The sequence below is a fragment of the Anas acuta genome, chromosome 4 (genome assembly GCF_963932015.1).
Source record: "Anas acuta chromosome 4, bAnaAcu1.1, whole genome shotgun sequence".
In the NCBI taxonomy this organism is placed as follows: domain Eukaryota; kingdom Metazoa; phylum Chordata; class Aves; order Anseriformes; family Anatidae; genus Anas; species Anas acuta.
In genome coordinates, this window is record NC_088982.1 from 27,798,674 (window position 1) to 27,813,765 (window position 15,092).

Sequence of the window (15,092 nt, forward strand, 5' to 3'; positions counted from 1 at the left end):
TTACCAATTTTCATCTAATACCTCTTGGTACAGGAAGAGAAAATGGGGATCTGGGGCAGTGTATGGAAAACAAGCCATGTTGCCAAATAATCACACGTGGTATCAATTAATCAGATCTCTGTGGTGGAGCTAGCAGGTGCTCCAAGCATCACTAGAAATCATATAGCAGCATCATGAGCTAATTGCTGTCCTACACATATCTCCCTAAGGAAATCATTACTTCATTAGGAAGTAATGTTTTGCAGATGCTTGATTAGTTGGGCACTATTTGCTACCAGCTAGTAGCTACCCAGCACCAGCTCTGCTCCATGGTTTAACCCCTGTTGATCCTTAGCAAGGGCTGGGGCTGTTTTTCCAAGAAGTCTCAAAACTAACAATAAAGATATGCTGATATATATAGATAGATAGATAGATAGATTACACATAAAAACACAGAATAAATATAGTTTAAACAAACAAACAAAACAGAGAGAAAGCAAAAGGAAACCTGCAGAGAATGGGTATCTTTAAGCTTTTGTGAAATGCAGAGTGAGGTTTTTCTCCTGGCTGAAAGCTGCACGCCCAGTCTGACAGCTGGTTCAGTCCAAAGGTCTCTTTAAGGACACTTCTGGCTGCCCATCAGGCAGGAGAGATTTAATCCAGCCCTGGCTGTCTTCTCTGCTCATGCCCCCCTTGGTGTGGACCAGCTCATGAGGGTTTTGTGTTATGGTGACACTCAAAGTGATTAATGTAAATTAACCAGGCATATGGCTTAAATTTAGTGCAATAAAGAAATTCAGCTCCTGAATGAATATTCTTACATACAGTAAAAAATATGGTTAATCTGCTGTGATGACCCATGGTGTTAAATAAAAGCCACTTTCATTCATCACAAGCACCTCCATGCAACAGCTTGATCTGGTTGAATTGGCAGTAGTCCTACTTAAAATTATGACTGTAGTAGATTCAGATTCATTTCTCTCAATGCAGACAAGTTTTTAAAACATGGAACAGAGCTCCTAAATCCCCTCTGTCCCAGGCCCACACTCTTCTGTTGCTGTTCTCCTCAGCCCAAGGACAAGACCTGGATCCCCAGGTGCTCGCAGGGGAGGCCACTCTGGCTATTTCTGCTGTAAAGATGCTGTCCCGTGGGGCCACACAGCAGTGGCACAGTCAAGAACAAGCCTCACAAACCAGCACGTTTGGTGACCAAACCCATCAGACACTTGCTATGCTTGCCGTGGCCAGTGAGGACCTCCCAGATACATCTTTCGAGCTGGGTCAGAGCATGGGTATCCAGAAACGAGCAGACTAATAAGAACTGTAAATTTCAAGAAGCTTATAGGAGTCTCTCAGATCAATCTATGAAAACTTCTGCCTGCAGACTTTGCTCCAGATGGAGGAGCCTCAGACAAGCCTGTTGTTTTCATTGGAGCACATCTCCCTGCGCTGACAAGATCCAGAAACACCACCGCAGGTCTCCAAAACCCCAACCACCCACCAGGTCCCCCTTTCCCATGGACAGAAGGATGGATGTGCTCTCACCTTGCAGGGGTTGTTCCTCTCGGCGGGACAGGGCTGGGGGCTGTTGCCATAACCCCAACCCGTCTCCTGCAGGATGTCCGGGGGCTGCTGCCGGGTCTGCCGTGACACCACGAAGTGAACCTGCTTCTCGCTGGCCTGCGGGAGGAGGTACAGGGTGAGTCCCAATCCCGCTGTTCTACCACAATAATCCTGGGTAAATCAACCAGGGACAGTTCACAAAACACAGATCCCATTTAAGCGTGGTTGGGATTTCCCTCTCCCGTGGTCACAGTGACATAAAGCAGTAGCATCGATTCAGGTTAATAAAATCCATAAAAATTTACTGTCAGCTACTTAAAACTTGAAAATCTGGTGTTAACCCTGAAAATTCCTGTCTGTCCCAGATCTGGCTGCAGCTAGTGATCCCACCCATGGTGGTGGGGTCACTGAGCAGTCCTTGTGCCCACCTGTGTGCACCAGCACAGAGCAGCACCTGCCTGCCTGCCACAGGAGAGAAGCAGACACCCAGAGCTGCTGCTCCCTACATTTAGAGCTGTAATGAGGGACATGCTCAGCTTTGGCTGGTGAAAGTGGGGAATAAATGATGCAGCTGAGCCCACCTGCCTGCAAGACGCGTGACAGATGTAAGGCAGCTTAAAGAAAAGGATGTGGCACCATTTGGAGAAGTAAAATCCCCCTGTGCCAAAGCACAGAGAGAAAGAGTGAGCAGACACAAATGAGCCTGCAGAGTAATGGAATTTGGGGTGGGATGGTAGCCAAAACTCTCACTTCAGGAACAGCAATTTAAAAAAAAAATCTGAAATAAGCTCAAAATACTTCTGCACAACAGTTGCAGTACTCACACATCTAGGAGATGCTGCAAAGCCTCCAGTGAGTTATCTTTGCTCATTGCTTTCAGGTGCTCTGTGTGTGCCTTATATTGGCCTTATTAATTCTGTGTACAGGTGATTTTTTTTCTGCTATTGAACCAGCACTAGGGAGGCCACCCGTGTCACCAGAAGCGGATGGCTTAACTCTCCCCTCAGAGAGGTGCATATAAATCTGTTCAAGACAACGGTGGTGCAGCAACTGAGCTGAGGAGGGGAATTCAATGAGGTAAATCATATATCTGTCATAAGGGCAAACCAACAGACCAAGCTGAAGGCCTTGAAGCTATAGGAACATACCCAGAAGATACAAAATTCATCCTCTAATCTTCTTCTATCCAAGCTAGAGACCACAGTGCTGTGGCAGGCAGGAGGGGCTCTTAAAAGCTGGTCTCCAGAGGGACTCTTGTCTGCTTACTTGCAGTTCATTTCCAAGGAACAGCTCGGTATCTAACGTGGAGACCCCTGCAAGCATCTTCGGAGCCCCTGGGACATCAGACCTCCAGAGATGCTTGCTTGCACCGTTCCCCTGCTCGCTGGGGAGAAGCTCCAAAGAAAGCTGGCATTGAGCAAGCAGCTGGAAACCAAGCCCAGCTCCAGTCGCACTATTGAAATCAAATCTCCCACAGACAATTAACAGAAGCTAGAGGAGGCCCTTGGGATTTTCATTTTTATAGTTCGGTTTGCCTTTTCTGCGGCTGTATTCAGTAGTACTAGCTGAGAATTATTAAAAGCGCTTTTGAAAATGTGACTACAGTTTAAAAAACTTAAAAAAAAAAAAAAAGAAAAAAAAAAAAAAAGAAAACTACCTCTTCCAACTTCAAGCCTGAAGTCTGCACGTTCAGCCCATGCTATTTGCCAGAAAAACAATATCACAGTAAAAAAAAAATAAAATAATAATGCACATTTCTATGTTACCTTACCAGTACTTTGGGGGACAATAGGTTTTTCCATCAGCAAATAAAATCTCCACAGCTTCATCACTTGGTACACAAGCACATATCAAAAAATAACTTGCTGGGTAATTTTACCAGATTTATTATTACCTAACATCAAATTCTGAACTCTAAGACTAGCATTTTTGGGTACTCATCTGGTACCCAAAAGTAGATTGATGTATCTAGGGAGAAATGAAACCACCCTAGTTTGTAGGATGGTTGAAATGTAACTGAACAATACAAGACTGAACCTCCTAAGGGCATATGACCCCCATGAAAATACAGTTTTCTTTAAAACAAACAACTTCAACTTACGCAACTTCTGTTTAAAACTCATCTGCTGCCACATGGTTAGTCTCAAAATTGGTTATTTAGAGGGAGGTTGTAAATGTGATTAATTCTCTGTAGACTGACTAGCAAAAGTTCAGCGCAGTCTCTATTGCAATGTCACATTTGTCTCCAGGTCAGTTAAGTTGAGTAATTTCTCAGAAGTCCAGAGTGTTTTAAAAAGTTATCCAAACAAGACGACTAGCTTTTGTATTTACATACTTCCATACACAAACCCATTAACATTTCTACTGATCAGGATATTAATTGCTGCTTCATCCTGATCTCCCTCCCTCCTTCCCTGCTTGTTCCCCCCTCTCCCCCCCAGTTCCATCTCTGCTCTTTATGCTGAAGCTAGAATTAAATAAATAAGGTTTGTTTCAAGCCCATGTACGAGTAATTGCAGAAGCAGCCCACTAGAATTAAAATTCATGTTATGGACAAAGCAAATCAAGCACCAAGTGGGGAACGTTTTGCAAAGCTTTGGCTTGGAAACCTCCAGAGGTCTCTTTTTCACCAGCCTGATTCTGCTCCTGCTTTTGGGAGCTGTTTCCTTGGTTTAGGTAACGCAGCCTGAGAAGATCTCCAGTTACTTGCACTGTGACCTCCCCTGGACATGCAATGTCCAAGCACAACAGCAGCCAGCAGGGCTACAGGCATGGAGAGGCTGCACAGAAACACCCTCAGATTAAATATGCCGCATCTGACACAAGTCTGTGACTAAAGATGATGCAGCAAATGGGAAGCAGTGAGTTCCCCAGAGTTACGATGTGAGCACGCTCCCAATTAGCACTTACACGTTTTCTTCATTTCGGTTCTTGTGACTGAGCATATAAACAGCCAGACACCTAACCTCCTGATTATCAGCTGCTTCGCCTAATGCTAATGTATAATTGCCACAGGCCTGAAGGATCAGATTTTTCTCAATTAATCACTATTTAGAAGTCAAAACTAATCAGAGTCTGCAGAAATCTGATGTTCTCCCAGCTATGCTCGCATAATAAGCCACCACCACCTTTTATCATATCAGAGGAGGTTCGTTCTGCTTTTAAGGAAACTGATTTCATATTTGAAGCTTCCAGCACTGTTAATTTGAAGACCTTAATGTGCTGTGAATGACACACACTGAGATCTCAACAGACAGGGTACTGTTGAGAAATGAGAGGACAAAAAAAAACAACATGCCGTGTAAGAAGCAAATGCAAAACATTTGTGGCCTCGGTGTAACGGCTTTTCTCTGGCATAACGTGGAAACAGGAAAGGCAAATGATAATTGATGAAAAGACATGACAAAAAAGACACAGGTTCCGGGAATTTTGTGTTAGACGAATGTGATTCATAGAGCTCACATCAGTGCAATGTAATCCTTGCTGTTTGGAAACCTGAGGCTCCCCTTTGATGGGCATGCTGTTTAAATTCCCAGAGACTGGTGTGCATTTCAAGCATTATTATAAATAACATCCACTCTTTGGAACCCAATAAGAGCTTTAGTAGTGTTTTCAAACACTTGCGTGTTAATGGTCTCATTAAGTCATTCTTTCCATTTCATGTCTACGCTGCATGTGTTTTTTGCTTATGAAGCACTGTTGCCTTGTTTCGTAGCCATAAAGAACTGTTCCAAGAATACCAGTTTTTCAGAAAGGTTTTCATTCCGGGCTTTCTTCCCCTTGGAGAATTTAGCATCCCTCTCATCCTCCACCCCCACCGCCTTCTGCTCCCAGTTAGCGATCTACATAAAGTAATCCAGAAAGATGCTGGACCAAAATTTCAACAACTGGTGTTATGCACAGGGTTGCAGTTTTGTTGCCCAGACAGGACACACCAGCTTGCCTGAGGATGACTGGGAGCCCCTGCTCCCAGCATGTGTATGAGCTAATGGCTTTGTCCATACCTATGCCATAAACTTTTCAATTATATTTAGTTACAGCCATCTGTGAACCTGTGCTAAAGGAGAAATCATTTCCATAAAATACATTGATCTGAATGTTTCTTCCAGCCAGGCTTGTGTTACCCTGATGATACCTGTCTGAAATGGGGAGCACCCAGCCTGACTTGACATCGTGCTATTGAGGCACGTGAAATTCTTCAACATGTGAACACTGCATCCCTCCAAATGAAATGAAAAGTTGCACAACTGCTATAAATAAGAAGTAAAAACAACAAAAGATTCTTGGCTTTGCTTTTTGTGTTGAAGTTCTGTTTTTTTTTTTTTTGTTTGTTTGTTTTTTTGTTTTGTTTTTGTTTTTTCTAAGGTGGGCTGTAAAGAAATAAATCCAATACAAATATTTCTGGAAGGGAACTTAGGCAGAAGCTGACTGATTCCATAGCTGAGAAAGGCCCAGTGACACTTTTGTAGTAAGACTGCTACGAGCATCGCAGAGGCACCCCACATCTCCTTCCCTCCCCGGAATGCACACCCCTTAATTTTGCAAGAGATGGTGAAAACACATGCCAGGCTCAGAAACCGTGCCCAAAGCCTTGTCGACAGACCTGTATCAGGTGGGCCGCGCTCTCCGGGCTGCCGTACCGATGGTCGTGCCCGTTGATGGCCAGCACGCGGTCGTTCTCCTGCAGCTGCCCGTCACGGGCCGCCACGCCTCCCTCCAGCAGGTTGAAGATAAAAACCCCGGGCTCATCGGCCCTGCGGACCAGCTTTATGCCCAGCTGCTCATCCGGGCTGCTCTTGTTCAGGACGACGTGGAAGCTGTCGTCCCTGTTGCAGTGGGCCTCAAGGGCGAGCCCGCTGTTTCGGCACCGGTACCTCTGCTCCCTGAGCACCGTGAGCCGCAGCACGTGGCAGGGCTGCTTCAGGATTGACAGGGCGTAGTTGTGAGGCACGTTTTTGATGTCCATGCCATTCACCTGGAAGGGAGAGCCATAAATCAGCAGCATAAAGGCCTTCTAATCTGAATTGGCACCGGAGGCGGCCGGCCTATTTACACAGATGTCTTCACACAAGGTGACGTGCGCTGCTTGAAACCGCCTGGTGCGGGAGTCCAAGGCTGTGCTGCAGAGCAGTCTTCCCCCAAGGAAAGGACGCACTGTACAGACACTTTCTGCCTTTTTTTTTTCCCCCTTTCTCTCTGATAGTCTCCAGATATAACTGTTACTTTTCAGCTTTATTATTGTGCTCCTCCAAGCTCCAATATCCTTTCATATATCTTGGTTTTATTCCAGTAGCTTCTGATTTCAAATCACCTTGCCAGCCTTTCCTTTCACTCCCACCACTTTCCTTCATTATCTCCCAGCTGTTTTAGTTACAGCAAGAAAATTGTGCCCCAGTAATGAATCTCTAATTAAAGTAGAGAAAAGAGCCTCAAGTACAAGGTCAAACGTCCTGAATATTTAGCTAGCAATTGTGCTGGCACATCACACTGGAGAATCAGGCTTTTTATGCTTCTCAGTGTTTTCCAGGTAAGGTTTAACTCTGACAGCAGTAAAACCACATAACTACCTCTTCTATATTTTAGCTCCAAAAAAAAAAAAAAAGCTTCCAGTCAGTCCTGTCATGCTTGCATGTATAAGGGTGACTGGTCATTGCACTTTATCACCACTAAATGGAAACCAGTTGCAAGACTGTTGGAAAACCTGACTCACACAAGTTATTTCCATGCAGTTTCACATTGCTCAGGTTGAACTCCTTAAATATTAAGAAATGTTTCCGAAGTGCAATGGCAGTGTTCCCCAAGACAGACAGAAGTGCTCCACATGGGTTTGTTTTTGCAATCCGCCTGTGTGGTCATGGCAGGGCTGTCCCTGCTGTGGTCTGGCAGGGGACTGCACCTCTATTGATGCAGCTGAACTAACTTCAGATTGGGTACTGCATGGGATGTGAGCAAGGGACTGAAATGGCCAGGGCTCCTCCATACATCCCTGGGCAGCCCAGTGGTGCTGTAGCTCAGCTGCTCTGCTCTGGCAACTGGACGAGAAGCCCCCTTGAGAGGCACCACCTGGTTAGCACTCATGCAGCAGTACACCCATGGCAGCATCAGCCCTCCACGAACAGAGCAGTCTGCTGAAATGTTTACCTGTAATTTGGAAACCTGTGCTGAGCCGTTTGGAAAAAACACACTGCCATCTTTAGCCATGCTATCAGCAATACTTGAGCTAACTGGTTTAAGCTGCTTGGGGTGTACCTGCATGAGCTGCACTTGCACCTTTGGCTCGCAATGTAAGTACGCCTGTGCATTCCAACTATACATCAACAAACCTTCAGAGCAAGTAAAGAAAGAAACAGGCATTTTCTGTTATCACTCTTTTCTTCCAAGGACTGAAAGATGAATATAATTTAGCATCCTTGCACAGCTCTGAGTCAATGGGGCAGCTGAGAGTACTGTTCTCATTCAAAAGCTATTGCTGAAGCCATCGCTCACAAGATACATGCTTTTTAACCATCTGGCCTAATTCTTGTTCATCTGTTACACATTTCTATAGAAACGGGAGCAGAAGTAGCAGCCAACAGCTAATGCCTGAATGCTGTTCAAGTTTGTTCCTAGAGATTTCACCTGTGACTGTGATGGGGCAACGCTCATAGCTCAGAGTGGGCAGGGTCTCATGCAGTGTGGTTCTGACACAGACAGGACATAACCCAGATCAGGCCCCATCACCTACTCTGGTGTAATGGATTTAAGGCAATAGAAACCACACTATGTGAGATTTAAACCCACAACTCAGTAGAAACAAACAGGACAAAAAGCTTATACTTTATTATTATCATAGAATCATAGAATATCCTGAGTTGGAAGGGACCCTTAAGGATCATCAAGTCCAACTCTTGACACCGCACAGGTCTACCCAAGTTCAGACCATGTGACTAAGTGCACAGTCCAATCTCTTCTTAAATTCAGTCAGGCTTGGTGCAGTGACCACTTCCCTGGGGAGCCTGTTCCAGTGTGCAACCACTCTCTCTGTGAAGAACCCCCTCCTGATGTCAAGCCTAAACTTCCCCTGCCTCAGCTTAACCCCATTCCCACGGGTCCTGTCGCTGGTGTTAATGGAGAAAAGGTCTCCTGCCTCTCGACACCCCCTTACGAGGAAGTTGTAATTATCATTCTCTTGTACCTCCATAGTACTGTACCTTTAGAATCATGTCTCCAGGCAGCAATCTTCCATCTCTAGCAATTACTCCATCGCGATAAATATGCTGTATAATGATGTGAACCAAAGGAGTCTCACTGCCTCCCACAATCCTAATGGCCAGGTTCTCATTGGGATCGGTTCGGTTGATCTTAATGCAGGTAATCTCACCGTCTGGAATCAGGTGGTACAATCTGGGAAAACCTGGAAATGCACGTTGTAAGGTATTTATTTGATGTCACAGCTTTGCTTCATTAAAACATGTACTATACTACTTCAAGTACCTTCCATTTACCTAAAGTAAGTTTTATGCATGCATGTGATTTATGCTAAGGAGGGAGGAAAGGATACATATGTTTGCCTAATGGACTCGAAGGGATTTTTTTCCTAATTAATACATTCAAACTTCCTCTTTTTCCCACAAAACACATCTTCAAATCTTTGATGTAATCCAGATAGATGATACGTGATTAACAAAAAAATAAAACAATGAAAACAGTTACACTTTTAAAAATATGAATTTTAAAGGAACAAAATACATTCTTAGTCACCAGAGTGCTTGGCTTGTGACATCTCATGAAGCATTTTTTTTTTTTTTTTTTTTTAAACCTCCAGCTAACAGATGGGCAAAATTTCTTGGGCAACCAAAGCAAGGAGTAGTTTTCCCTATCAGACCTCTCTCCTTTCACCACTGTTGAATTCTAGGAAATAGGAGTAACTGGCTGTTACTGAAAAGGGTCTTTATGAAAACCACAATACATTCAGGGAGGGAAAGTTCACAGAAGACCTGATTGATCTCCAAAGTGTATACACATAAGCAAAATTACTTCCACTGTTGGCCAGCCAGCTCTATCACATCTACCACAGACTTCTCCTAAAACCTGATTGAGAAAAGTAACTTCAAATGAGCACGCATCTGCTACCACTGATACAGGAGGTGACATTTCCACATCATTGTCCATCCATGGCCTGGAGAAATGTATCTGCAGATCTCTCTGGCCTTGAATAATTACACTTAGACCTCACTGTGATGGGGTGGTATTCCCACAGGCTTGGGCCTGTGCCTGACCCAAACACAGTAATGTCTTGCTGAACTGAAGAGGATGAGCAGCTCTGCTTTTAGGAACAGTCAACTCACTTGGAAGAAGAGCAACATTTTCCCTGATTTTTTTTTAATGTTTGTTGAAACTGTGGGGTAGAAGGGAATGATGCCAACTGCTCAGCTGCCAAGGGAGGATCTCTACTGGCCCTGGCAACCTGGGTGTGGGAAAGAGGGACTAATGGTGTGAGGGGGACCTTTTATTTATTTATAATATGTCAGAGTAGAGTATCCTTTTCCAAACCCTACTACTAAGCTGTCATGTTTGTTTTCACAGCATGTCGCTAATACTTTCTTTCCTCTAGGGCAATTCAAAATTTTAATCCACATTCAACTTCAAGTGAAGCTCAAGTAAAAGCACCGGTGAATTATATAGTACAAGTCTGTCAGCATTCAATCGTCTTGAGCCCTCCATAATGTGAGAAAGCTTTTAAATTTTTGGTATGAGGGTCCAAGCCAGAGCCTATATGAAAAACCTGTACATTGAAAAACTAAGTTCTAATATTTTTTTCAGTAACCTTTTTTAGAAATGAAAGTACAGTGATTGCTACCAAACAGCAATCAAACATAAAATGTTAAAAGAAAATTAATAGAACAGTATCTGAGATAGAATAAATAGTATCTACTACAGAATAACCAAGCAACAAAACAGAAATACACCAAAAGGGTTTGGGAGAGATCAAGGGGAAAGAAAGAGTAGGGAAAAAAAAAAACCCATTAATAAACACCACATCACACCCCTTACCACTTCTTTGACCATACGCTCTTCAGGGCGGAAAGCTGTCTTCCTCCACGTCTGTGAAAAGCACCTACTGGTTGCATAAACTTTGACTTTGTGGTTTTATAAAGAGTTGACAGGCAATAAAAATCTATCTGGATAATTACACAGCCTTACTCAATCTAATTTCCAAGCATCCATTTAATTTGTACTCTTGTAACAGCTTCCGTGCCTGTACCGGTGTACTTCAGTTTTGCACGTAAATTAAATTTTCCACAAAGGAAGGCGCATTATTTTCCCCCTACTCCTTTATTTTCTGAACATTGCTTGCCCATTTTGTAGCTTGTTTGATTCTCTCTAGCCCCAAGGGTGGATTCGCATGGGCCTCTAACCCCAATGTCTAATCTGGGGATCCGGTTGCTCTGTCTTCCTATATAGGACATGGACACCCCAAAGGAGGTGCTTACCTTCCTCCACTGCTAAATAATAAGAAACAGACAATTAACTAGCATCTAAGTGAGGTGTTTAAAATCAGATGACACAAGTATTCTTCAAAAATTGCCAAAGACCTGGTCCCCACATCAGAATAAGTGTGCACATTTACACTCTTAGTGTGGTTATAAGGGTATACATATATAAAAATACAGAGGACAGTCTGGATGCCCCAGTATCCTTCTCTGCATGGAAATGCAAGAAATAAATATTTCCATATATTTTGCAAACTACCAAAGCAGTTCTTTATTTCCCTTTGCGTGATGATTCACCTCAGGTCCTAGCAAACCTCATTTTTTGACTTGAATGCTCATATTCCCATATCTCAATCCGAAAACTTTTGCAACAAGAATTATCCATCACATTTCTTGACCACGGAGAGCCATGGACTGAACAAGCTGCTAATACTCTCATGCTATGGCAGTCTCTAATTGCCCCAGAACAAAATCAGAGCACTGTGGCAGTGAACAAACCCTGCACAAGATATGAACTGATGAAAGTTTCTTTGCTTCTTGAGCAATGCTTTTCCTGGTTTATTAAATCTTGCAGTGGCACTTGGCTGACTTTCAATAGGACTTTATGCAGATGCTTTGAAAGAATTTTTAATAACTAATTTCCTTCTCAAGTGCGCAGTCTACAGCAAAACAAATCTTCCCACTGTTTTTTTCTTGCCAGTGTGTAAGTCACCATGTTTCTCTTTTCATGGGATATACTGCTTTACCTCTCATTTTTGTTTGATTTGCTTGTGGTCTCTACTGAATATAATTAATAAATTGCACCATTCTCTCCTTGGATGGGTCAAGCAACCAAAATAACTGGATGATCACTTAATATTTGCAATCTTCATTAAAGGTTTCCTACTTATTTTCACCCCAGACATATACATGGATATTTACATTATCAACAACCTAGACCGTCATAAGCAAAAGGCAATTACTTATTTTGAAAAATTAACAAAGTTTGACAAATTAAATGTAAAAAATACACCAATACATACTTTTTGAATAAGAAAACATTTGATCACCATTTCACCAAACTGTACGTTGTTTGGTTTCATCAAAACCTACCTTGCTTGTTTAAAGATGATGATGTGCCTGGAAAGCATTGTCTTTGACTTAAAATTTTTTAATGTGTGTACTGTACCCAGAAGAACTGGGTCCTGCTCCAGCATCTGGTTGCACACAGTGAACGGGTCCTCAGCAGGCCCCAAAAAATTTATGGGGCTCTCAGTGGGCTGAGGGCTTGTACTATTCATGCATATGCAGCTTGTTGTGGGGCTGGAGCATTGGTTTGTACACACCCCATTTTCCATCCCTTACACTCTTAGGCAAAGTTCTCTATTTGCTTTGACAGGTTTTCCAGAGCAGGAAAACCCTGGAATATTGCATACCTTTCTTTACCATTTTATATTTCCAGTCCTTAAATATCGAAGAGCTGCTGAATCTAGAAAGCAGTAAACTTTCTGTCTTGTTTTTGGTGATTCTTGCAGGTTTTCCCACCAAGTGTTGTGTTTTTGTCACCGGGAATGGTATGGAGCATTCTGAATCTGTCAATAATAACAAAATGTCATCTGCATTCAGAAATATTGTCTGGGCTTATTCCTCAAGTAATATTTTCCTTATACCAGCGTGCAATTTTATTGATATTTCCACAGGTCCCATGACAGTAACAAATAGCATAGGAGAGGCTAGCTATACACTTTAAACTCCGCTTGACTGGTACAAAACGGGACACCGAGCACTCTTTACTATGTTCACCATGAGTCTGTAATATGAGCTTTTAAGTCTGCTTAATATTTCATCCCCACGGTTTACAGCACTTAATGGTAGAGTTCCTTAAGGGCTTGGGTTTCAGCTGAATACTGCGTGCACTGTGCTCCTGCTGGCAGTGCTGCCATCAGAAAACCTCTGCTTCCATCCCCAGCATCCAGTGTGACAAAGCACTGCATAATCTTTGCTGTGATGCCTGAGTCTAGATTAATCAAAACTCACTGTGTAAATGCAGTATGTGCCTCGGGTTGCAAGCTCTTGCTTAGACCAGAAGGTCTGACTGATGGAGGTGCTGGCTAAAGTCAGCAGAACTTTGCATGCTTGCAGCCCACTTCCACAAATCAGGCTCTCTGCAGGGACACCCTCCTGTGTCCTGGCACCCGGTCACCAGAATTTAAATAAAACATGTGTAACCTATCCTCAGAAACTACTTGTCTGTAAATTTCACTTGTATAAATGTGTGACTTGGTTCTTCAACTCTTCTTTTCCAATTGGTTTCCATTTAGCATTTCATTCTCTCAGTGGCTTGCCATCATCCTGGAAAGAGCAACTTTGGTTTAGTCCCTTCCATTAATTCTCCAGGGATGCTGGTCCGATGCAGGGGGCGGATAGAAGGCAATGCCAGCTGTAATGCCTTTCCTTCCTCCTTGGCATTCGTCTTACTGAAAGAACTAAAATGAAACTGCTGTGGAGTTGAATGTGTCTCAAGAGTTGTGGATGTTTTATCTACAGCAGGTGAAGTTTATCAGTTTATCTGTCTGCAGTGGAGGAAGTGCTACAGAGCCAATCTCTTTCATTTGGAGATTGCCTGGCTCTTCATCCTAGAGCGGAGTGCTTTCAGCTGGTTGTGCAGTATTTCCAACAGCTGTTTTGGGGAAAGTGGTACTGAAACTGAACCAAACTTGGGGAAAACAGGAACAGTGCAGGATTCCTGCAGGGTGCAGCCTTCCTGAATAGGAAAGTCGGGCTGCTGTCTTGTCCTTGGACCACATTAGCTGCTTTTCTCTCTGCACTTTAGGAGACTTATTGCAATGAAATGGCTGAAAAAGACACTGGTACCTAGAACCTTCTGCATTACACTTACCTTCTTTTTCTTCATGTACCTTTCCAAAACACAGAAGTATTTATAATATATATCTTATACATGCATATATATAGATATATGCATATACACACACACAAAATACAACAGGACCCAGACTGAACAGCAGGCACGAGGTGCACCCAGGTAACAGCAGAGGCTGTTCTGTGAGCCTACCACTGCCTGCCAGGGCTGCCTCGGTCTTGACTGCTGCAAAGCAATAACAGATGGTAGCACTGCATCAACCATGAGACTATGAAATATTAGTTTGACTTTGAACAGCATTTGACATCCTCAAGCAATCATAAATTTAATTTATTTTACAATGGCTGGACTGCAAAATGGAACTAATGAATGTTTTCAAAAAACAGCAGCATGGCTCTGTTTTACTGTAAAATTGTATAGAGGTTTTTGCAATTGCATTCCCCAATTCTTTCCTCCTAACTAGCTAGCTGGTTTACAGCTCATGTCTGTAGATCGGTTTGAGTGAAGATTTTATATATATAGTATTTCTTGGAAGTGAATTTAAAGAGTGCGATGCCAAACTAAGAGCACAGTGATACAAATAAGCATAGCAAAACCAGAGCAGTCTTTGCTCGGAGATATTTTATCATTTAAGTAGCTTGCCAAGGTCATTTACACTAGTAGATCCAGTCAAAAGATATCACGTCTTAAATGCATCACTGCCGGAAGGATGTCCCTGTCGCCGTCCCTCACTTCTCAGAATGAAATGATCTCCTTTACACTTCCCTAACTTCTACTTCAGGCCCAGAGAGCTATGAACATGCAGAATGGAACTGAACAGTTCAGTTGGAAGGGACCTTCAGAGATCATCTAGTGTAACTCAGAGCTACTGGCGAGATTTCTCTCAGGTAAACATAACAACCTCGGATGCCACGCCGCAAACAGATGCTTCTTTACTTGAATCATTTTCAAATGACCAAATTATTAAAGATGAGAAAATCTTAACATCTCCTTCACAAAACATCTTCTTTACCCTGTTAGCACTTTCATTCAGTTTTTACATTTTCTTTGCTTTGGACAACAAATAATTTCTACTGAAAATATCACTAAAATGTTAAAACAGCGGAACAAAGAAAGCCTGTATCATTTAAATCCAAAATGCATGTACCCAACATTGCTCAAACAAACCAAACCACATGCTGCAAATGGAAAACGTGAAGTCATTTCCACATTAAAGG

General features: G+C 42.9%; 1 protein-coding gene across 5 annotated transcripts in view; it reads right to left on the minus strand.

The window, feature by feature from the left end:
- LNX1 (ligand of numb-protein X 1) overlaps nucleotides 1-15,092 on the minus strand; it is a 77,598-nt gene that overhangs the window by 14,259 nt on the left and 48,247 nt on the right. For 4 of the 5 annotated variants that reach the window (XM_068680323.1, XM_068680324.1, XM_068680325.1 and 1 more), the window contains 4 exons: nucleotides 12,431-12,586; nucleotides 8,733-8,935; nucleotides 6,146-6,517; nucleotides 1,525-1,659 (listed from right to left, as the gene is read on the minus strand). In XM_068680323.1, the coding sequence (XP_068536424.1) occupies nucleotides 1,525-1,659; nucleotides 6,146-6,517; nucleotides 8,733-8,935; nucleotides 12,431-12,586 (866 nt within the window). The remainder of the gene's footprint in view (nucleotides 1-1,524; nucleotides 1,660-6,145; nucleotides 6,518-8,732; nucleotides 8,936-12,430; nucleotides 12,587-15,092) is intronic. The other variant, XM_068680326.1, reaches the window with a different exon arrangement.